Raw genomic sequence first — 23,728 nt, 5'->3', positions numbered from 1 at the left:
GAAACAAACTTGAAAACTAAAATTCTATGATCAGCTACAAAAACATAAAAATGCCATCAGTGCAAAATAAAATCTAAAAACTACATCTAGACTATAATTGCTTCTTCTCCAGTGGCACCAAAAGGAACATGAAGTTCAGTAGTCTCAATGAAGTGGGCCGTGAGCCTCATATGGATCAGATGTTCGTTGTGGCAAATACAGCTGTTCAGTTTAATTCAGTCTTATTAATGTAACGCCAAATCACAACAACAGTCAGCTCAAGGCACTTCATTGTAAAGAACCAGGTTCAAGGAGAGCTGTCTCGGGGAGTTTTTTATGGCCACAGAGTTGGTAACAATGGTAAATGGCTTAAATCCCACATTTTTGACAGTGGCATCATGTCTCGTCATGGTTCTGCTTTGCTTCTTTGTCGAAGTCCAAGGAGCTCGGAAAGAAACACATTTGGTCTTCTTTAAGTTTCTTGAAGATGTTTCATCTGACAAGCTTCTTCAGTTCTAAGCGTAACTGGTGGAGAGTCCCAGATTTTAAGCCCTATTGGGAGTGTCCCTAAGAGGGTCATGAACCCCCTATTGATCCTCTGCCTAATCACATGAGCCAAGGTGTAAAAACAGGTGTGGGTCACAATCAGCCAAGGTTTCAGGTGAACCCCACCATATCATGTGACTCATGTGAGTGGGGGTCAAGGCGTCTGGGAAGGGATCTGGATTATAGATGGCGTACATCTGTAATCAGGTCATTTGATGTCGGTAAATTAGCATTAACGTTACTGTAATGATGCAGCACACCATACCTTACATTTGCTATGCTTCTCACTGCAGTGATCATCACACCAACTATTATTTGCAGTATGTACATGCATGCTTTGTTACATAATACTATAGACACATTAAAAAACTGAATGCAAGGATTATTGCTGAGACAGTTGCAGCAGGTTGGCTGCTTGTAAACAAGAGTTATTTTGGGAAGCAGAGGAAATTAATTACCAATTTGGAGCTGCAGTGTGATTCCACAGACACTGCAGGATCATTATAAAGGAGTTTGCATTATAATGCTAATTAGTTTATTTATCCATTTGGGCTTTACTAACATGAACAATGACTTCTCAGTGAGAAAGTCGCATGTCGCTAAAGTTTATTGTTATGTTGTACCATGTTGTTAGCGTTCTTTAGCGATCCATGTTGGTTATGTTCGTAACTACTGTTCAAACCGAAGCGTCTGAGGAGCAGAAAAGGGAGTTCTGACAGAGGGTGAAACTGTCTGCTGCAGCAATGTAAAGTATAAATAACAAGTGCGTTTTTGATCAATAAAGCACAGAAACATATTCTAGTATATCCTGTTAAATAAGGTTATTTGACTGTAACGAGCCAGATGGTAAAAAGCTCTCCCTCATAAAAAACAAACAAAGACCAGGGACAATTTTAAAACTTTTTTTACTGAATAGTTGTTTATTTTTATCCTATAACTCATGTATAATTTTGATAATGTTGCATTTTCTTTTCTTTTCCACATCGCTGTGTTTTGTTGAATTTGCGTGTAAACTAATTTATTTAATAAAAGTCACAAATAACAGGAATAGGAATACATTTCCATCAAACAATGCAACATGGACTCATTTCACGATGATTATATTTCCTGCCATGTTTAGGACTATACTGGGACAGGAACAACCCTGGAAGTGTACTGGTTAGTGTACTGGAAGTGTACTGGTTAGCTAGTGACCATCCTGAACTCGTTTATCAGTAGATAGAGCTGGCGGGGGAAAAAGAAAAAACTTAATGTGTTTTAACTCTTAAAGCACATGTTTTACAAATCACACTAATGGTTTATCTGTTATGTTTGATTGTTACAGACGCAGGACAAATTTCTTGCTATTTTAGCTACCTCATTGACGTAAAGCCAAGCAGGTGTGTTTAATAACAAACACTTCTACATGTCAGGTATAGTTTTCTGGCCTTCCTCTCCTCAACACTCAGTCATTTTGGAGTAGTGGGCAGAGATTTTTTTGCACTGTAGATGGTTCTGCTGCAGCAGTCAGTGAAGTTTGACAGAATGATAAATTGCTCTGACTGACTGTCAGGTTCCTATTCCCACTCTGACTGTTTTGTGTTTGCATTTTTTCCCCTCTGTCCCCTTCCTGCCAACCAGCAAAGTGCAAGCTAATAATAAACTTTGTGAATCCAGTGAAGTGTGGCCATAAACAGTTTATTGAGATGATAATTTGGCTCAAATCGGTTCATAGAAAGTTAGTGCATGTTCTTCATTAGAGAGAGCTGAAGCAGGCACTTGAAAAAACACTGATCATTATTGTTGACGTGCTATGAGAAGAGCAAATATGTGTGGACTTTAATGTTTTTAAAGACTTTTTCTGTAATAGCTTAATTAGCCATGAGAAAGTTGTGCTTAACAGTGAAGTCCTTAAGAGGTTGTGAGGACTGCTGCATGATAAGGGTGCTTATAACTAAAAACACATGCCCTCTGTCCTTTGGTGAAAGCTACATGTTTCATGCTTCCCTTGTTCTTATCAAGCACTGTTGATGTGCCCTTGAGCAAGGATTTCTCCCCAACTAATTCAGGGCTGCAGTTCAGTAAAAACAGAAACATAGTGGCAAGATGCTTATTTTAGTGTGTATCAGTTTGATCAGCTTTCGGCTTTGCACCCTTTAAGTGTCATTAAAACACTGTTTTGAATCAACTTGTGTGTTTAAACCAAGTGAAAGATTTTTGGCAGGAAATGTCATTGCAGTATTTCCAAAAGCAACTCTGTCTTTGCTAATTTAGCTCTTCACTTACCCACTTCATTGCTAATCTCATGATAGATTGGGGCAGCATGGCTGCTTCTCAGGGTATTACCTATATATGGAATCTGGTGCTGTTTCCTCACCATTCTTTCATAGGTCACAGAAAGTGAGGTAAAAAAGCCTTTAATGTAGTCTGTTTCAATCTGGTTTGGTTGTGCGGATGGCTGGATGGCTGGGAAAATTGCTTTGATAAGCCTTTTCCATTGAGATTTGAATCCATGGGATAGAAGTGTGACCTTTGAAAAGGCTGACTAGAATACTAGAACGCATATTTGATTGTTTCTCATGATAGGACTCAGTTGGGAGCGTTTTTCTCTCTTCCCCTGCTACTACTGTACATGTACAAATGCTATATGTGCTCTGCCTTTTCATTTAGTGTAAGTGCATGATCTCTCCATGACACACTGTAAAGAAACAGGTAGCAGCATCCTCCGTCCTCCGATTTTCCCATAGGGCCACATGAGAAATTGGGACTGTTGTGGAGGCACGCCAATAGCAGAATTTAATTTTGCTCAATATTAATTTTATCTCTGTGCTGCAACTGAGTAGATGTTACAATTGAAGGAATAGTAATAGTACCAATATTTTATCATTATTAATCAATATAGGCAAAAACAACTGTGAACAAAATGTGCATGTTTTTGCAAAATGTTAGATTTTTAACTCCATACAGAGCGGTCTTTGCTGTTTTTCTTGTAGTTTAAGAGTTTAAGAGAACAAGGAGTAGTCTGTTTTAAGCTTAAGTAAGTGTAAAATAATCAGGTTCATTGTCTGGGGTGTAAATGTGAGGAACGGCAAATTCAAGCTTTACAAATTCCTCATTTTTCTTCCCACAAAACTCTTGAGTTTCTGCTCTCAGGTCCCCAGCACATTTTAGCCCTTTAGCCAAACCACCTGTCAGCTACGTTGTAGCCTATGTCACCATGTTCGGTCTCATGCTCCTTCAAAAGAGCAACAAACTGACTCCTGTCCCCTTGCCACTGTTTACTGTTTTAGTAACAACATCAACAATGTGTTACATTCTTATTATTGATTTTGACAGCAAGGTCTGGTGGGAAAATACCAATACCAATGTCCATTCTGGGTTCATTTTCAATTGTATTTTGTAGTATTGTATTTCCTAATTTTCCATTGACCTCGTACAGGCCACTCAGAGACAGCCAATGGGCTTTCCTCTGCCCAGGTCCGCTCTGCAGACACAGCTTACTATGTTGTGAGTACTGCAGCCTGTTAAAAGTAGATCTAACGGGACTTTTTGGTAATAGCATGAGCTGTAGTGTTTTTCTAGCATGTAATAGTGTGATGAATTGTTCAAACTTGACTTTATATCACTGCTGTGAACCTAGAGTTGTGCCTGTCATGTCACGCTGAAATTTGGCAGCTCTTTAAGGAAGGCTTAGCAGGTGTTTGTCGGTCTGCTCACCTGGGATCTCTCATTCAGAACCAGGTTTCTTTTGTCATAGTTTGCATTGAACTGATCTGCAGTTCAAGGGCTGACATTTGGGCATGCTTTAAACACGATGGGAGGTGAAAGATAAAGAGCTAGGCACTGCATTTCAAATTTCACGTATCAGCAGCAGGAGCCGTGTCTAACACTTCCCCATTCAGCTGTTGAACTGAGTGTTGCTAACTAAAGAGGTGCTCAATGGGCTCGTGGTTTATTGTAGTGGCCCTAACACGATGACTACTAGATTGTTTGCCACGGTGCTATGCTACTGTTACACACTACTACTTTATTTAATGGTACATGTAGTTGAAAGCCACATATAAGCAGTGCCTTTTAATATACTTAGACCGACCATTGTCTTTACTGATTAGTGTATTATTTTCTTCTTAATAGATTAGCAAAAACATGTCGAGTTTACAGATGCAAAGAAAAAAAACAGCCAGTATATTATGGAGGACGATAAATAAAATTGAATTGAATTGAGGTTGGAACCAGAGAATGTTGGCTTTCTATCTTAGAGGAATCTAGATGATTAATCAGTTATATATTTATCCTTTTTTCAGTCAGTTAACTGACTAATTGAAGCTCAGAAGAATTTTTCACATTCTTGGCCCCTAGAAGGCTCCCAGAGTTGGTTTTTTTTTTGCTTTAAACTCTGAAAATGAGCCTTTTTGAAAATGAGCCTTGTACTGTATGTACACTGTAGTATACTCCACGCCCTAATTGACCCTTTCTTTTTCCAAACGCAGATGTCATTGGTGAGATCATTTGTAATCAGTGATTCTTTCAAATTGGATTACTATGTCACTGTGATTACCTTGTGTCTATTTCTGAACAGACATCTGCATTTGTTACTTTTGAATTTGCATTTTAGTCACATCTCATAAAAGCCTTCCATTCTTAATAAATATGTAAAATATGATCCTTTTTTCTATCCTTATATTAACACACTCATTTCATTGTTAAGTGTCCGTGTGTGCCAAGCTCGACAGATTGATTCGGTCCCACGCTCTGCAGTGACAGAGACAGCTAATTAAACAATAAGCAGTTTAGCTGTGGTGTGGACTCCACACAACAGGACACTACAGCTTGTTCCGGTTTAATTGTAAAGTAAAAAGTGTTTATTATTTTTAACCTAAACCCTCTGTGATAAAAGGATTCATCTGGTACAACACACACAGCTTACCAGGCCGTATTAAGTAAACAAATAAATCTCTTAATTGTGCTGTTCTGTGGTACATTTTATTGACTTCTGCAAATTGTTGGAGCCTAATCATCGTTTCCCATACGCAGATTTTACTTCCCGGGCAATCGTTTTTATACCTGGGTGGCCTCTCCAAATATAATCTGTGTAGGAAACACTAGCAGTTTAGCACTTTTCTTCCACTGTGCTCTTTCTTCTGCCGTGAAAGCTCTGCTAAGCAGACAACAGTTCAACAAGGGGGACTCGAGACTCAGTTATTCATCACAAAGAACTTAGCATAGGAGGAAAACTTACACACACAGTGTGCAAGTAATGCACATGAGCACGCACATGTATATCTGTGTGTGAACACCCTCGTCCTGGCCACAAGCAGAATACAAATCTGCTAATTCACTAAATAAATAAAAGATTTTTCTCTGTAAAACTAATTATTTTGTTTTTCTCCCGAGACCACTCTGTTTGTCTCGTCGCTCATTTTCTGAATGATGTATGTTACTCTCAGCATTGTCTAGCTATTGTGTAATCACACACTCCAATAACCAATAACCAGTCCAGCACCTGAAATTGTGTTTCACTGCCTTCAGCGCATTTGGCTAAATATGTCAGCACAGAAAGTAGCGGTGAGGTAATTCTACGGGTCACGGAGGTGGCAGCACATCCAATCAGACATGACTTAAGGCTCCTTTGGCCCAGTTCCACTCTGGATTTTAACGGCCTCAGATTGGCAGCCAGGGAGCAGGGTAGGGGTTACGTATCAAGGTAGACTAACAGCCTGTTTTTCAGACAAGCCCTGCACACGGTGTGATTCTACCCCTACTTCTGGCCCACACCTTGAGTCGGGGCCAGAAGGCACCAGTGCACAATGTAGCGGCGTGGGTTGTTCTCCATTTTCACGAGTTTAAAGGATAAATTGATGTAGAAAATGCTGCTCTATGCTATAATGGATTCTTCAGCGATGCCTGCCCTATCTGTGTATTGCAGCCCTGAAGGAAGTGTACCCTCAGCTCCCCTACACAATGTGGGAAATTGCTTACCGCATCGGCACTTAGCCAGGATTGGCACTGAATACGGAATTAACCTTGCTGTGATTTCTTTAATTTGCTTGGAGTGACATCTCCCTCAGGTGAGAGAGGCCTCTGTCAGTTTCTCGAATATCTCTCACCATGCGCTCACATGCAACTTATGTTGCGTCCCTTGACAGTTTTACATTACTTACACCAACGCTAGAGCTTGGATATATTGTTTTATTTCTGTGTTGTCTATTAGTTGAGCAGTGGACATAAAATGATCTCCAAAATGTATATCAAGGATGGGATACCTGCCTAATGGCCTCTCTGACCTTTGAAAAGGCCCCGTCTTGGTTAAATCAATAGAAACACAATTTGCAGCCTGGTGCAAGTGGATCCTGCATGGAAATAATATATTGGAGTTCATTTACTAATACACTGCAGCATAATCTGATTTTTAAATCTGAAATTTGTCCATTTGTTTCTGAAGGATCTGCATTAATATTTTGTTCAACTGTAAGTCCACATCTGCTGATTCTGAAGTTAACATGTGAATGATGTTGGGGGAAAAGCAGCAAATCTTCCTGTAAATGCCCGCTGCAACTTTGTGCTCCAGTGGTCTTAATCTTAGACAACGTGTTGTTTATTTTCATGTGATTTTATTTTGTTTATCTGCTCTTTTGCTTCTCGTACTACAAACTATTCCAGTCATTTCACGCAAATGATCACTTTTATTACAGATTCACAAGATAATGTGGCTTTGGTGTGAAAATTCATTTGGCAGCAGGAACAGGGAGAGCCTCATTCTTAACGTTCTGTAATATTGTTAATGTTCTTTTGTAAATCGTAGTAGAAGTATACAAGTCTTCATACTGTACCTGCTGGCAACTCAGACTGAGTTTGGTGTGATGTGGTTGGATCATTGCTACGTAGGTTGGTCAAAGAACATTTAAGAAATCCATAAAAATACATAAATAGAAAAGCTTCACTGAAATGGAAGTATTTCGTCCTGTGATCTAGCAATGCTTGCATATTACCTTTTGCAAATCAGTCATTCACCTTAAAGTATTCCTCAAAGTACTTCCATACATGAGTCTTTCTTATCGGCGAGTCGGGGCAGAGCTATAAGACGACAGCTTCACCAGTTGCCATCTTCCAAGTTGTCCTTCTTTTATTCTCGTTTCTTTTTTTTTCTTTTTTTTTCTACCTTTTATTGTTTATTTTATTTTAACCTGCTAAATACGGGACAGACTTGGCTGAGGAAAAGAAAGGGGAGAAAGAAAGAGGGAAAGAAAAACAGCGGGGAAGAGGAACGGTGATAAAGGGCAAAAAACAAAAACCAACAAAATAAGCAGACAAAACATACATAAATCAATCACCTGGGTCACCTGTTGAGAAAGAAAAAAGAGAAAACAAGCAGAAAAAATAGAGCAATATAATAAACAACATCACGATGATATATGGGAATATGACAGTAAATACTAAATGTTAAACATTATTGTGCAGCACATAAGATCAACAGAACACAGTGTGCTTTGAGGTAGGAGCCAAAAAGGGTGTAGTTTGTGGGTGTGATCACCCGTGTGTACACCTGTGAGCATGGACGCGCTTTTTTTTAAAAGGTTCCTTCATGTAATGATCTGTTAGAGGGTGTGGGGGGGCCACAGCCCCGTCCTCCAGGGCATGAAGCAGGTATGGAGGAGATCCAGGCTCCAGACATCCAGAGGCCCCCAGAACACAAGAGACCAAGGAAGACCAACAGAGGGGCAGCCGCGCCACTGTCCCAGAAAGAGCTGAGGAGAGTCCCAGATGAGGGCTCACTCAGCAGCCGCGGAGCAGAAGCCAGGGGGGGTTGCAGTGACGCGACCGTGAGCTCCGCCGGCAGCCAGCTGTGCCAGAGTGACCGAGCCCCAGGCCGAGAGGCCGAGGGCACCCCGCCCCCGAAGTGGCCCGAGCGAGCCCCAGGCTCCAGGCCCCGACAAGCAGCCACCAGGAGCCGGTGTGTACCTGGACGCCCATCCCCGGACACAAAGAACCACCAACGCACCGATGTCTGAGGGCGTCTGCCACTGGCAGGGGAAGTGGTGGGGGGAGATAGGCCTCCAAACCTTGGAGGGCCTGAGATGTCCCCAGAGAGGTGCCGTCTGATACCCAACCTGACACTGGATGCATCACCACCTGGTATGGCAACAGCACCGCCTACAACTGCAAAGCTCTCCAGCGAGTAGTGCGGTGCTCTGAACGGATAATTGGAGGTGAGCTTCCCTCCCTCCAAGACATCTACAGGAAGCGCTGCCTGAGGAAAGCGGGGAGGATCATCAAGGACTCCAGTCACCCCAGCCATAAACTGTTCAGACTGCTTCCATCAGGAAGGAGGTTCTGCAGCATCCGGTCCCGTACCAGCAGACTGAGAGACAGCTTCTTCCACCAGGCCATCAGACTGCTGAACACGTCATAGACACCTCAGCTTCACTACTGGAACTTCAACATTATGCACTCCACACTGTATATAAATGCCACTTGTTTTGCACATATTCAACTCTGTATATTTTATATATTTTATTATTATTATTATTATTTTTTTTTATTTTTTATTTTTTTTTACTATTTAATTTGTAAAAATGTGTATACACACACACACACACACACACACACGTAGGAAAATATTTAGTATACACATCCAGAAATGCATACACTATTATATATTGTACATATATTTATTAGTTTCAGGTTGGCCATTCTTGTATTTTGCTCGTTTGTGTTGTTGTGTTTGCACATCTCTGTTGCTTGTGGGGCTCGCACACAAGAATTTCACTCGCATGTGCTGTGCCAGTGTGCCTGCACATGTGATGTGACAATAAAAGTGATTTGATTTGATATAGACACAGACATACAGGCACACACAGACACAAACATCCATTCCCACCCTCATGCTCTCATATTTTATTCTCATTTCTAATTTTGTCCTTCCTGGTCACACCAAATGAGTGAAATCCTAACATCGATGGTACCAAAAAGGTTTGCTGCAAATAATGATGCTCTACTTCAAATGACGAACACCTCTACTGCTCAACTTCTGCTGCGTGATAGTGTAGACCTAGAATTGAGCTGAATTAAACTGATCACTGGATAACTATTACTGTGAGCGCTGAATGTGTTTCTCTTTGAAACTGATTCAGGAATTTAGCTTTCATAAAAATTTAGCTTTTGATTTCTTGGTTAACACTGATCTTGTTTTTAAATAGTTTATTCTTGTTCAAGCGACCGCTCACATCCAGTAGTAGGAACATGTCTTTGTGCAGCTCAGAAAATCCAACAATAAAAAAACAAAGTACACCAAAAACACTGTTGGATGAATAGCAAAGACAGGGGTGTGGGATATATAAGCACAACAAAAGGCTGATAGTGTTTGCTATGTTAGGCATGGGAAAACTCATGTAACAGTAGCAATGACCATCCTTTTCCATTTGGTTTGCCTGACCGGGTTTGCTAGCATTTGATAACTTCAGAGATGTCATTATGTTCACATTGAATCAGCACAAGGCTGCATATTTTCTACAGAATTATGAACACTCGCAAACTGGAATATTTAGCTCCGTCAGTTTAATTGGAAGCCTACATGCCACCTGTGTATATCACTAAAGGGTACTGTTGAGCGTGGGAGACATTATTACTCACACCTGTTTCTCATTATTGTGATCTGCTCATGTGAAATGGATAGCATTCGATTGCTTCTCTAGGCTGAAGCGCGTGAAGATTTTTTTTCCTTTCCAAAAGCCCACAAAGGTGCTTGTCTGTGTTCAGCGGAGGTCACGCCCACAATTTTTTTTATTGCACGTCTATGCCCTCGCTATTTGGCACCAGCAATGCTGGTGGTTTCAAATAATTATGAATTTTTATTTTATCAGTGTATCAATGCCATCTCACTGCAGGGTCTCAAGTGTTTCACAGTCAGCCTCATCTCTGTGGTCAGATGTTCCAAACCAGCAAGGTGCAAGTAAGACAGATGACATCTGGTGAAATCAGTGTGGTCTGGTAGCATTTGATCTGGAAACTCAAATTACGTAGGCTGTTCCAGAATAACCCAGCATTTAACTGTCATGGTACCACTCAAGCAGAGCAATTCCCAACCACACTGGTGCAGGTTACTGGTGCAATCACTGTTAATGGTAACCGCACGGCAAGCCAGAATGGCATTATGTGGGTGGATCACAATGCACTTCAATGTGCTGCCCATTTAAAACACAGTTTTGTGTGCATGCAATATTTTTTTGGACTGTGTTAATAATAATGGATTGCATTTATATAGCGCTTTTTGGAACCCCTCAAAGCACTTTACAATACCACTATTCATTCACTCTCACATTCACACACTGGTGGAGGCAGCTACAGTGGCATCCACAGCTGCCCTGGGGCAGACTGACAGAGGCGAGGCTGCCATATCACGCCGTCGGCCCCTCTGGCCATCACCAGCAGGCGGTAGGTGAAGTGTCTTGCGCAAGGACACAACGACCGAGACTGTCCGAGCCGGGGCTCGAACCGGCAACCTTCCGATTACAAGACAAACACCCAACTCTTGAGCCACGATCGCCCGTGTTGAACCTTGTGTGAGTTCTGCTCAGTTGTGACTGTTTAAGTTTTTTGTTTTCCCGATGGTTCCGAATCCTGATAGAAGGGTACCTGAATCAAAACAACCAGCAGGTTGATAAATGCCAGAGACCAGTTACTGCCATCATTTAGGATGGACACCAGCTTGCTGCCTACCAGCTTTAATGCTTTTAAGTATAATTACTCATTCTCTAAAACTGTGGACAGCCCACTAACAGGGGCTCCAGACCTTCTCTGCTCCCTGTACACTTTCCTGCTGTTTTTCCTTTTTCAGTCATGTCCCTGCCTGCTGAGATCAATTTTATTTGCTTTTATCTGTTTTGTGTATTTTTAATTGAATTGGTAGCATTTTTATTCTTTTCACCATTCATATGTGAGTGTTGCTTTGTGCATTAGTCTGCAACTCTTTTACATTTTACCTGCACAAAAGGTGCTATTCCAGAACTGATTAAATGAAGCTCCAGTAAATCAGTGCCGGCCTTTAAGTCTATGTAGTCTTAAAGATGATGGTGGTATTGGGCTTGTGGGGCTATAGAGCTTAGTGGGACTGAACCATCATCACATTAATTGACTACATCTGTAATGCACTAGCTGTGACCAGTCACACTGCCTTCCATTTACCATAATTAAGCCACAGCAGTTTCACCTGGATTCTATGATTAAATATAGACTGACATCATGTCTCATTCCTGTTGTGAATGATTCCAATTTGCTCTCATATCCCAAGTCTTCACTGCCTCTTTTATCTGCTCTGTGTACTCACAGTTCAGTGATATTGAACTCGCTGTGGGTTGTATTTATGCTGTGTCAATACTGAAATAAATGCGAGGTCGTCATTTTTCAAAGCGGTTAACTGGAGGCATTGAAAAGTCAGACGCTTTTTTTTTTAATATCATGTGACTAACCGAGCATAGATGACCCATTCTGCATCAATTTGCTTACCAGGAAAGCTACACTTGTTAGTAGCATTGGAAAATCTGACATCAGACAGATTACAACAGCCTCATTTAATACTAGACAAATCATCCTCAGCGTTTACAAGAATTCTCCAAACAATTCAAGCAAACCTGCCTTAATTTATCTCTCAAATGTAAATACTTTTGTCAGTGAACAAAGCAAACTATCTTTACATCATTGTTTACAGTCACGATTAGTCACGTTGTCAATACAACAGTTTCTTCAAGTATTTTCTGATGTTGACTGCAGGTAAGGTTTTGTAGACAGTAATTGAAAAAGTTGTTGAAGAGCAAAAAGCTGCACTTTTTTCTGTGTGGCTTATATCAGTTTCAACAAAGTTACACATTTCTGTATAAGAGACTGATTGCAAGAGACTGTAAAAGACTCACATTTCCACTTTTATATTGTTTTATACTGTAAATTGTTGACAGCGTACGTCACTGCAAAAAAGGAAAAAGGCTGTACTCTTACAACAGTCCATAGCAGAAAAAAGCATCACAGCGAAACCTGCAGTAGCTGGATGGGACAAAAGATTCTTTCAGTGCCGTTCTGCAAAGGAAAATAAACGTTGTGTGGATGGGAACCTGTGGGTCAAACGATAGCATCATCTGGAGGTGCAGAAAGACTGCGCTCTAACAAGCTATACAGCACTGCAGGTACAGTTCTGACTCAAGAAAGCACTTTCCTATGTTTTCAATTTTAATTTTGAAGTGTTGTAAATGCTTTTTTCAAATATTTACTTCAATGATCAAAAAGGTTTATTTAAAAAGAATATATATTTATAGAGAATGTGGTTGACCGATTATGAAAACATGGTACAACACTTTTACAAAGAGGATCTTAAAAGGCTGAGGTGTTATTCCACACCCTTAAAAACCAATCTGCGGCATTTTTATACTGCAGATTCATATGTAGATTTATGATTGTCTTTCGTCCTGTCTCCTTCCCTTTACACGCAGATGGTTTCCTGTCCCTGACCCTGGTTCTGCTAGAGCAGGGGTAGGCAACTCCAGCCCTCACGTGCCCGGTGTCCTGCAGATTTTAGCTATGACCCTCGGTCAACACACCTGAATCAAATGATTAGTTCACATGTGTCCAACTCCAAGGCTCGAGGGCCGGTGTCCTGCAGGCCACTGGAGAACTTCAAGACATGTTGAGGAGGTAATTTAGCCTTTGAATCAGCTGTGTTGGATCAAGGACACATCTAAAACCTGCATGACTCCGACCCTCGAGGCCTGCAGTTGCCCACCTCTGTGCTAGAGGTTCCTTCCTGTTAAAAGGGAGTTTTTCACTACCACTGTTGCCAAGTGCTTCCTGATATTGGCTGATCCGATCTGTTGGGGCTTTCTCTGTATTATTGTAGGATCTTTACCTTACAATATGAAGCACCTTGGGGGTCACTGTTGTGATTTATTGCTATATAAATAAAACATAATTGAATGCAAATGAATTGAAAAATATGTAAGCTTCATGCTTAACATTTTTTCTTTTTTCTTCTAATGTAATCGACCTCCTGTAGAGGCAGGGAAGTGAGTGATTGTGGAAAAAAGCTCTTTCCTGTGGAAACTACAGCATTTCGTAATATGTAGCAGCAGTACTTGGCCTTGTGGGTCACTGCTTTTGATTTCATTGCCTTATTAAAGACACTAGTGCATACCGTGGATTTCTAAGCCCTGTGTGTCTTTAATACCAAGTATAGTGAGTATAGAGCCGGAGGGTGTGTGTGTGTCTCTGTAGTATGGAAGCTTGCATTTCTTTATAGTATATATGTTGTTAATTAAGTTTATTTATATTGGTCATTTCTAAAGCGCAGCTCTCAGAGTCTTCACAATAAAAAACAAGCATCAGATAACTCTAATCATCAAGCCAAAATGCAACCGCTAATGGGCCGCAATGATCCACGAGAGCTGTGTTTGCAACAAGTAGACATTCATTTTAATGACTATACCTGGTTTTAGCGGTGTCATGTGGGTAATACTAACACACATGCAAGCAATTTTATATGAAAAAAGCAAACATTCTGCCTTCTTTATGATCAATTAGATACTATAAAGCAGTCTGAAAACTCAGATAGCAGATAGCAATGATGATAATTAGGGTATATGGGGAAATTATTATGATTCAGCTGCCCCAAATTAATTGGCAGATTGCATCATTTTTAACTCTATATTACAATGACAGTTGGAAGGGTTTTCAGAGCTGACAAAACTTATCCACTGTGCAGTCTGTCTCTGCCTTCTGAAACTCTTTCAAATTTAAATTAAAATGACTGCGCTATTACAGCTTTTCTCGGTGGCTTTGATGCATTTCAAATGATCAAAACTGCTCGTTAAATCATCTAGTCACTTGTGCACATCATAAAAGCACGTTCTCATTCTTTTGAACAAATTGCCAAATGCAAATGCTGAGAACGATCAAAAAATATACTAAGAAAAATACACGATATGACCAGTAAAGCAATTGTCACATTCTGGCTTTGCTTCCGTTCAGTAAGTCCACTTAATAGATGGAAACATTAACAATACTATGTAGTTAAAAATGACTTCAATTTGTGTATTAATCTCTTTGCTCAAATACAAGCTGTACATGTATCATCAGGCCAAGGTGCCACACAGATATGTAAGCTATCTTAGATGATTAGCTTACTACTGAAAGCCACCCACTGCTTATATTCAGCAGCTAATGCCTCTTCCCTTGTAATATTGTTGACATTGGGACTTTGTAGCATACCATGTCTCTCAATCTAATGGATTGCTATTTATCTTTTGCTATGAGAGATATGCCCGAGTGAAATTAGAAAACGGCAGTGTGTTATTTAAAATAAAAACCGGTTTGCAATCTTTGCACGAGTAATTTAATAGCACATGGAAATACTGTGCATTGCATCCTGGTACTGTAACCTTGTCTAGACAAAATCACATTTTTATTACATCAGACGTGCTCTCCACCATTTGATTACTATATTGACACACTCTGCTGCACACCCTCTCGCACATTAGTGGGATTAAGTCAAAAACGAAACAAAGGCGGTGCACCCACTGAAGATTCCTCTTCACTTGTGTCCCAGCCGCTTACCATCCAGCTCCACAAAATTAGAGCCCTTTGTGTGATGTCTCCATCCATGTGCTCTCTTGGCACACTAACTGGTGTGGTTTTTCAGACACATTCAGTGCTTATTTATGGATTGTTTTCTCAAACGCTGGCCCTTTTATTTATTTATTTATTTATTTATTTTGCAGTTGTTTGTGTTGCCACAATATCTTTGCCAAGACTCTTGGACTTCATTGTTGCCACCACGACAGTGTGAGGAGAGACAAGAAAACTTATTATCGACAGTTCCTTCGGTTTCAAGTGTTTTGACACAGTGGTTTGCAGATAAAAAGAAAAAAATGCCCACCAGGGTTGGAGAATGTGGCATTACATATAAAATCCAGCTCACTTGCAGGCAGCACCGAATGGCAGCTGTTCTGGAACACAAGTTGTCTTTATTCCGACTCCTCTCTTATAAGATCTGGCTAAATCGGGGTTAAATCTCTGTGGTTTTCTGTATGGTACACTGTGCTCAGTTTAACTTGACTGTGTGCTCTGTTTGAATCCCATGCCTTCTGAGTCTGGCCACACATCTTCCATCCCAAACCACCATTACCAGGCTGAAAGGTTCTGTATAAATAGATTTCACACTGAGCACCACTGGGTTGGAAATTAATTGTTGTCTGGGGAAAAATCTACCACAGTTTCTCTTATATGTACACAGAGCAGCCTGCTGAGATATTTTAACCATTTGTTACACGCACACTCACAAGCTAAATGATCTAAACAGTCTTATAGGTGTGATTTTAATCGAAACAGAACGTGTCTTTGCTGTCAGTTGGAGCTTATTGGCCGTGATTATCAATAATTGGACAGATTTTTCCATTACGTTGTTTTAAGTGGCCGGTTTAACATGTTAAATAGAGCTTCAGATTATGCTATTTTCAGTGTCGATTAGCCGAGTCGTCATTTTCATATTTCATCTTCCAGTGAAATTGTGGTTATATATAAACGATGTATTCATACATAAAGAAGCACAAACATAAGCACACATACTGAGAAACAGGTTCCAGATGAGTGCTAAATAAATGGCGGCAATGATTAATTGGTTATTAAAATAGTTGTTCATTAATTTTGTTTCCATCAGTGACTCAACTATTCATTCTAACGACAGCATTAAATAAAACAATGAGTGGCTTACCCATAATGCTGGCTGAGATAAACTTCATTTACATTCATTCGCTTTGGCTAAAAGTGTGTCATAGCCTTGAACACTTTCCAGCATTTGCTGCTTTGCCTTTCTGTCTTTCAGCTTACATCCTTCAGATATAAAATGATTAAGAATTCCCACATTTATGCCACTAATGTATTTATTCCTGATGGCTGTATCCGAATTGTTCTGGAAACCATATTATTCTGTGTCGCTCTACTTTTCTCCGCGTTATTATTAATGCAGTTTCTAGCATCAGAAAGTCTATCTCTGTTAGCCTATTTTAATTTGAGTGTTGAGTGGACATCTTTGTGTGGATTTGCATGTTTAAAGTGGGCCATGCCACTGTTGTTATGCCAGTAAAGCACTGACATGTGCATTGAGCCATCAAATCTGTCTGTCTTCAGGGACAGCTCTAACTGCATTGCGTGGGGTTGAGCAAACGATGAGCGGATGACTGGGAATACACCATTATTACCTACCGCTGTATCAATATAAATAGATCAATGCTCTGCTGGTCCGCTGCTATTTTAGGATGCAAGGAAGGTAATCAGGAGTTCAATGCAATATCTAATTGTATTGCATCTTCTACTCAGACTTAAACTTACAAATAATTTGCTACAAATGAGGCCTTTCCACCCACTAACCACAGGCAGCACAAAATGCCTTACGCATGCGCGTACGTGTTTGTATTCTGTGTAGACATGGTGGTAAGTAGTTTGCCTCTATTCTTCTATTTCCAGCCAAGAAGTATGACAGTGGCGAAAATCTTAACATCACTGGGATCACAAAGGACCAGGCTGGAGACTACGAATGCAGCGCTTTAAATGACATTGCCTCTCCCGACACCAAAAGAGTAAAAGTCACAGTCAACTGTAAGTACATCTCCTTCTTCTTCCTTGGGTTCCCGTGTTTTTTTGTGCACCGGCCTTGCAGATCCACGATCCCTGACGATGCACTTCAAGAAAGTATACTATCCAGAAGTTTGAGAAAGTCGAGAGCTAAAGAAGTTTCTTAATATTTAATGCGAGAATTCCCTTTTTGTCGGTGCATGTAGATGATTAATTCACACTAAGGAAAGGTCTGACTGTTCTAAGCACTATTCCATTATGCAGGTAATGAGTCTTTCAAAAGTGTGAGGAGACAGTAATGAGGAGCCAGGGCATTAATGAATGATACTGGGCTTTAGCTGTCGTGGTCACATAGAAACCACCACTTGTAAGTAGAAGCAGAATTCGGGTGCTTGACTATTATTGCCATTCCCTTTTCTTTCAGAAGTGCACCTTTGCTTCACTGTTATTCATTGAAGTTTCTGTATAGATGCCCTCTGCTAAATCTCACTTTTGGAAAAGCTTATCAAGCACTCATCGACAGCGATGTGGGGAGGGAGGGAGGGGGAAGTGAAAGAAAAAAGGCTCGTCTTGGCCCAGTTAGTGAGTCGCATCCAGAAAGCTAATCGTGCAAGTTTTCTAATTCGGGTTTTAAGAAATTGACACGTACTTTTTTATATTCATTTTCAAAACGATTTTTAATCTGTTTCTGCAGATCATCTGTATCCACCTCCATGTATTAAGACAGTGTTCATGCCCGCTTTGGTACAAAACCAAGAATTGTGGCCATTATTTCTGGGTAATGCCTGGCTCTAATGAGCTGGGTCTGAGTGAAGTTTCAGAGGCCAGTTATTTATAGCTCTACTGAGACGTGGGTTCAAGGATGAAAAGTGCTTTGACAACTGGCTGTGTCTTTATGGTACAGAACAAAGGAGATGTTCTCTGTGATTGATAAGGCATGTCATAGTCAGACGCTGAATTTTAAGCTGAGACGGCGGGGTTATGTGGGCTTAGCATTCGAACTGAGTGAATTGATTAGGAAGACTTTTCTTTGCTGTCAGACATAGTCTTCACAGTTTGAGCCCCTGAGCCATAGTTGGGGTGGGAGCGTGTTGTATTTGGTCAAGTGCTCAGGCCTGCTGGACAGTTATCTCAGGTTGCTTCCGCCATTGATTCGCTCGTTGCTATTGATCTATACCGCAGACGACAATGATCCAGATATCTGTCTGTGACTCCTTTGATCTTATTGTATAAATTGGTTTCTGAGAACTATTTATAAATTTCCCTTTGATCTGATATTTTACATAATCCTTCAGTACAGCAGATATTGAGTTGCTCCGCTTCACAAATAGAAAGTGTCTCTATTACAAAAGAGTTAAACGTATGGACCAAAAACTCTCGCACATTACATCAGCCTGCAGGGTAATGAATAATTAGTTTTTGTAACACAGCCAGCCTAACTGCAACACCTTTATGGAATATGCTATAAAAATGAAAAATGTAAAGGAGACAGTTTGTTGGACAGTGTTATCAAAAGCAGCAGGAGGATGTTGAGCGATTACTTTGAAATGAGATTTTTAGAGTCGATGTCAGTTGAAAGCCATTATCTCCAAAGTGTTTCTTTTCAGGAATGAAGTAACACAGCCTTCAGTGAGGTCGATGATAATTCATTTTTGAAATAATCCAATGGGTCTTAAAAGGGTTTTTTTTTTGTGCGAAGTGGGAAAAATATCACCTTTTATAAAGTGGCACGCAGTCCTTAAATTTAGGTGAAGTATCGTTAAAGATCCAGATGCTATAAAGTCATTGCCGAATGACCAATTAAGAAGAGGCTCCACAGTCGCCCCTTTCTCTTAATATAAAATACACAAAAAACTTTCATGTAATTTAGGAAAGGAGGCATACCCTGCACGAGCTGTCTTAAGAAAAATGAGCTTGTGGATTTGTTTTTCCACTTTACATGTGCAGTACCATGGCAGTGTGTTTGGGATCATTGTCAACAGTACAAGTGCATCTGCGAACAGAGAAACCTTTGTGCATTTCCAGTATTTTTTGACCAAACACCAACAAAATATTAGAGAAATGCTTTTAACTTTTCACACATTCGGACTCGTAATGCTGGCATCGTCACACCTCAGTGGCGGTGCATCTTACCCCCCAAAAAACCTAAAGTATTTATGATTTTTTTGCAAGTTTCACATTCTCAAACCCATCAGGTGGGCCAGTTCAGAGATTTTGCTGGGCCCGTTATGGCTCTCGGGCCATTGGTTTTGCACCACTGATTTAGAGAGACAGCTTGATGGGCATCCGCCGTACACATGAAATATCTGATAGAGCTCTTGTGTGACATGTATACACATTTTCATTCATAATTTGTGTGCAGTAAGACTAGAAGGTGTCTGATAAGTGTTTGAGCAGGCGCTGTACATCTTTGGGGCCACCCTTTCAGTTATAAATAATGGATTTCATAATTATTAACATGCTGTTTGAGCTACTGCAAACACTGTCAGATTTTTCTAGCCTCACAAGCATTTCACACACGAAAGGTCCTGTGTTTTATTACGGCTGTTTAGCATTCAAGGTGCTGAATAGGTAACAGAGAAGAAGCAAAAAATGCAGCTGACGTTAAAGAGGCAGGACTTTGTTTGTCGGCTTCCTCAAATGGGACTGAAAAGTTCTTCAATATTTTGTGCCCTGTAGCTTCAAATAGTCAGCGACTGTTTTCAGAGCATTTTGTCAGTATGCTTTTCATGCTTGTATTTTTCATCAAAGTTGCCTCTTCCCTTTTCTCTCTGCATGGTGACTGGTGACACATGTGCTCATCTCTAAAGATAAGGAAGCAGAATGAATGAATTAAAGTTGTCCATTGGAGCGACTGATTTGGCCACAGCAGGCAGAGCTTTAGCCAGCTGGTGGCCACTCTTCACTGCCTCCTCTCCTCACTGGCACACTTCTCCTCCTGTGAAGTAAAAAGAGAAGCATTTGGATTGTGTCCCAATCTACTGTATCATTCATGCTCTGCTGTCACACATCAGGCTGTATTCACCAGGCACCCAGGAGTGTGGGCTATTGATGAGGGGCTGAGCGTATTAAAATCTGTATTAAGATAAAGACATTAGCTGACATGGAAACTCAAACAAGAGAGAATAATTATGCAGCAAGAAGCAAGAAATTAACTTTATTAAAAATATTACACTGCATGGACACGTGCTCATACAGCTGTATGTCTCACAAAAGAAGCCTGCTAATTTTGTGAAGGCCCTCCTGGGAGACTGTGCAGGTGTCAGTTTAACTCTCTAACTTAAACAGTACACAGCACAGAAATTCAAATATTCTTTTTGCTTTTTTATTAAGTCACTCAACACTGAACTATGAATCATCCGAGCATAAAAAACACACCTGACTCTAAGAAGTGTTTCTAAGAAGCCGTTCTTAAGGGAAACAGGACGAAAAGCTGAGGTTTGCCAAATTACACAAGAACTAGAATGAAAATCAATGACAGCAGGTCTGATGGAGTCATGAATACTAATATTCGGTTCAAATAGTCAGAAGTGGGTGTCTGCAGCCATCTGCAAAACACAGTGGGGGCTCTGTTTGGTTTGGAGCTGCATTTCAGCCAGTGGTGTCGGGGATCATGTCAAAACTAAAAGAATTATGAATGCAGAAACGCACAGACAGATTTGGATTCGCCCTGCGATGCCATCTGGAAGCCATTTCATTGGCAGCAGCTTTAATTTCAGAATGACAATGATCCCAAACACACTGCCAAAGTCGCCAAAGCACACCTTTTACAATACTGGCAGTAGAAAAAAGAAAAACGCACAATGGAACATTACAAATCATGGATTGGCCTCCCCTGAACTCTGGATTTTCGATCATCTTGACAAAGAACAAAGCAAAAGGCAGCCAGCATCCAAATAAGAGCTTTGAATGTTCTTCAAAAAGCTGAACTATCTGTGAAGACTACTTAAAGAAATGACGAAAAAGCTTCTTAGCAAAACACAAAGAAATGAGAGGCGGAGTAACAGAAAGGGCGCAGCGTTATCGTTCGATATTGTTAACGGTGTAAGCGGCTATCGTGGCGTGCTTTGACCCCATTATGGTATCACCACTGATCCTCTTTTTTCTTGCTAACAGCAGTTAAATGAAATGAATTCATATTCATCAGTTAGTGAAGTCTGTAGTATTTTTTCCTTCATCATTCTAATAAGACAGCATAGGATTGAGTGACACTGACATTTCAAGGGTTAACAGTCTAATTAAATACATGTCCAGACAATTTTGTTCAAAACAATGGCGTTTTTCAAAGCTGTGGGTATAGCTGACCTCTGGGCTAATTGCAGATTAGGGCCAATAATTAAAATAAGCAAACCAAGGTAATGAAAATAAAATTAAGCTCGAACATATTTGCAGTTTTAATAACACCGGGCCACTAAGCCTGCCATTTGGTTCTCTATGATAGGAGGAGTTAGAGGCAGACGTTCGCAGGCATTGTCACTGCCCGAGTGTTAAGTCCAGTACATGTAACCCCAGCATGGATTTCTCTAAGGCTCAAATGTCCTACCTTCATGTGGCAGCATTAATTAAATTATGGCCTGAGAGGGCTTCTTGCCTTTATGCTCCTGGCGATAAATGAACGGCGACTGAATACTTTTATCATCTAAACCTGAACGATGGCAGTCATCCATAAGGTCGCACTAGAATCAGATTGGCTTAAAAAACCCTACTTGGCGAAAGAATATTTCAGCTGTGATTCTACCTGATGAAATTTGATCTCTGACCTACTTTTTTAAATTTACATATTCATCTTCACTGCAGGTGGGTGCCGTTACTGGCTGAAATTCTCACTGCACAGTGTGACTCAAAAGCATAAATATCACATCTAGGTGGTTGAGTCGGAGGGATGAATGAAAAGGAAACCACCGTGGAACACCTCCGCCTGAGATAAAACGCTGGTGTTTGATTAATTAATGAAGCCACCTTATAGCAGATTGAAGGCATCCATCACTAACACTACAGATGAAACAATAACAGAAGCCTGTTTCTGTTTTAAGACGAACAATCAAAGGTGTTTGACCTCGCTTTCTAGTTTAGGGAGCTCTTTTCCTCCAGAGAGAGGTGTCGGCTCCTCTTATTGAACGAGTGAGAATACAGGGTTTGAACATCATCATGTTGCAAGATGAGATTTGACAGTTTGCACAAACTTTAGTCACACACGGAAGAAACGGAGACAGCTAACTGTCTTGTCGTGCTACGTTTTATTTGCCCGTCACTGTTTCAGTTGCTTCATCTGAAGCTGTTTGAAATATCTAGAGGGAATTTGATAGCGTGGCACAAATGTTTACATAAAGATTTTAATCCTAACTCAAAAAACTCTGGACAAAATTTTACAGAAAATGTCAACTTTGCAGATATCCAGATGTTTTGCAGAAGTACAATTTGGCTATTATCTGAAATAAGAAGCACGAGGAGGCGACATAGAGTCAGTTATTCATTTATTTTACGTTTATCTTCTTAAGATGAACTTAAGAAAATGAAATCAGCAGGGTTCTTTTAGGACTCTTTTACATGCTTTTACATTGGGCTACATTCCTGTTAATTTTAGCTTATTTAATTAAATAATACGTTTAAATCATGCATATATTGCAGGTCTCGTCTGTCCTGCTTGGTGCTGTTCCCAAACCAGGTGCAGATGTTTGCCGTCAGGACGCTCTCGATGGTGCAGGAGTAGAAGTTCTTGAGCACCTTCAGTGGCAGATGGAAGTCTCTAAGTCTTCTGAGGAAGAAGAGACGCTGACGGGCTTTCTTAACCAGGGTGTTGATGTGACAGGACCATGACAGGTCCTGAGTGATGTGGACACCCAGGTATCGGAAACTGTCCACTCTCTCCACTAGCGTGCCACTGATGATGAGGGGTTTGTAATTCCTCGCCTGCTTTGTAGTGAAGTCCATGATCAGCTCCTTAGTCTTGCTGATGTTTAGGAGGAGGTTATTTTCCTGGCACCAGGTCTCCAGGTTCCTAATCTCCTCCAGGTAGGCCGTCTCGATGTTGTCGGAGATCAGGCCCACAACAACAGCTTTGTCCGCTAAGTTGACTATTTTCTAATTTACGTTAGCAACCATTGCATTGTTTTTCCTGCACTTTACGCATTCATTATACTGTTTCTTAAGGTGTATCTTGAGGCAGCTGAAAAGTTTATTGTGTTCCTTTGCAGCGCAGACAAAACGCTTTGAATATGATTTATAATCGGTTGAGATAACTTGTGCTAAATCTGAAGTATTTCCAACAACAATGATGATCTTCTTTGAGGGACAAGCTCTTCTCCGTCTGCTGTGGCAGACATTAGAAGTTTGATCTCTGTCTGTCTTTTAGCATAGCTTCAGTCATCGAGTCATACGAGTCCAGGAAAGTTCAAGTTGCTCAGTGCTGGGAACAGCTGTGATTGGCACATGCTCAGGTGCCACTTGATATGCTTTTACTTTGTGTTCTGTAGCTGGAGCGTGTGTTTTTATTATTGCTCAATCGTGGTCATTAAACTGTGTCATCACGCCCTAAATTAACATTATTGGTATTTACCAAAATGATTGTAATGTTTTTGTAACGATTAACCACCAATATGTGCAAGCTCGTTATTCA

The 23,728-nt window shown here is 40.6% G+C and overlaps 1 protein-coding gene across 2 annotated transcripts in view; it reads left to right on the top strand.

Annotated features, from left to right (window-relative positions):
• negr1 (neuronal growth regulator 1) overlaps positions 1–23,728 on the top strand; it is a 165,906-nt gene that overhangs the window by 83,932 nt on the left and 58,246 nt on the right. For both annotated transcript variants that reach the window (XM_085433304.1, XM_085433305.1), the window contains exon 4: positions 17,005–17,136. In XM_085433304.1, the coding sequence (XP_085289430.1) occupies positions 17,005–17,136 (132 nt within the window). The remainder of the gene's footprint in view (positions 1–17,004; positions 17,137–23,728) is intronic.

The sequence above is a fragment of the Copadichromis virginalis genome, linkage group LG15 (assembly GCF_057382275.1).
Source record: "Copadichromis virginalis isolate Kocher_CV1m ecotype Utaka linkage group LG15, C_Virginalis_male_GT1.1, whole genome shotgun sequence".
NCBI classification, from domain to species: domain Eukaryota; kingdom Metazoa; phylum Chordata; class Actinopteri; order Cichliformes; family Cichlidae; genus Copadichromis; species Copadichromis virginalis.
This window is presented reverse-complemented; position numbering and strand designations above follow the sequence as displayed.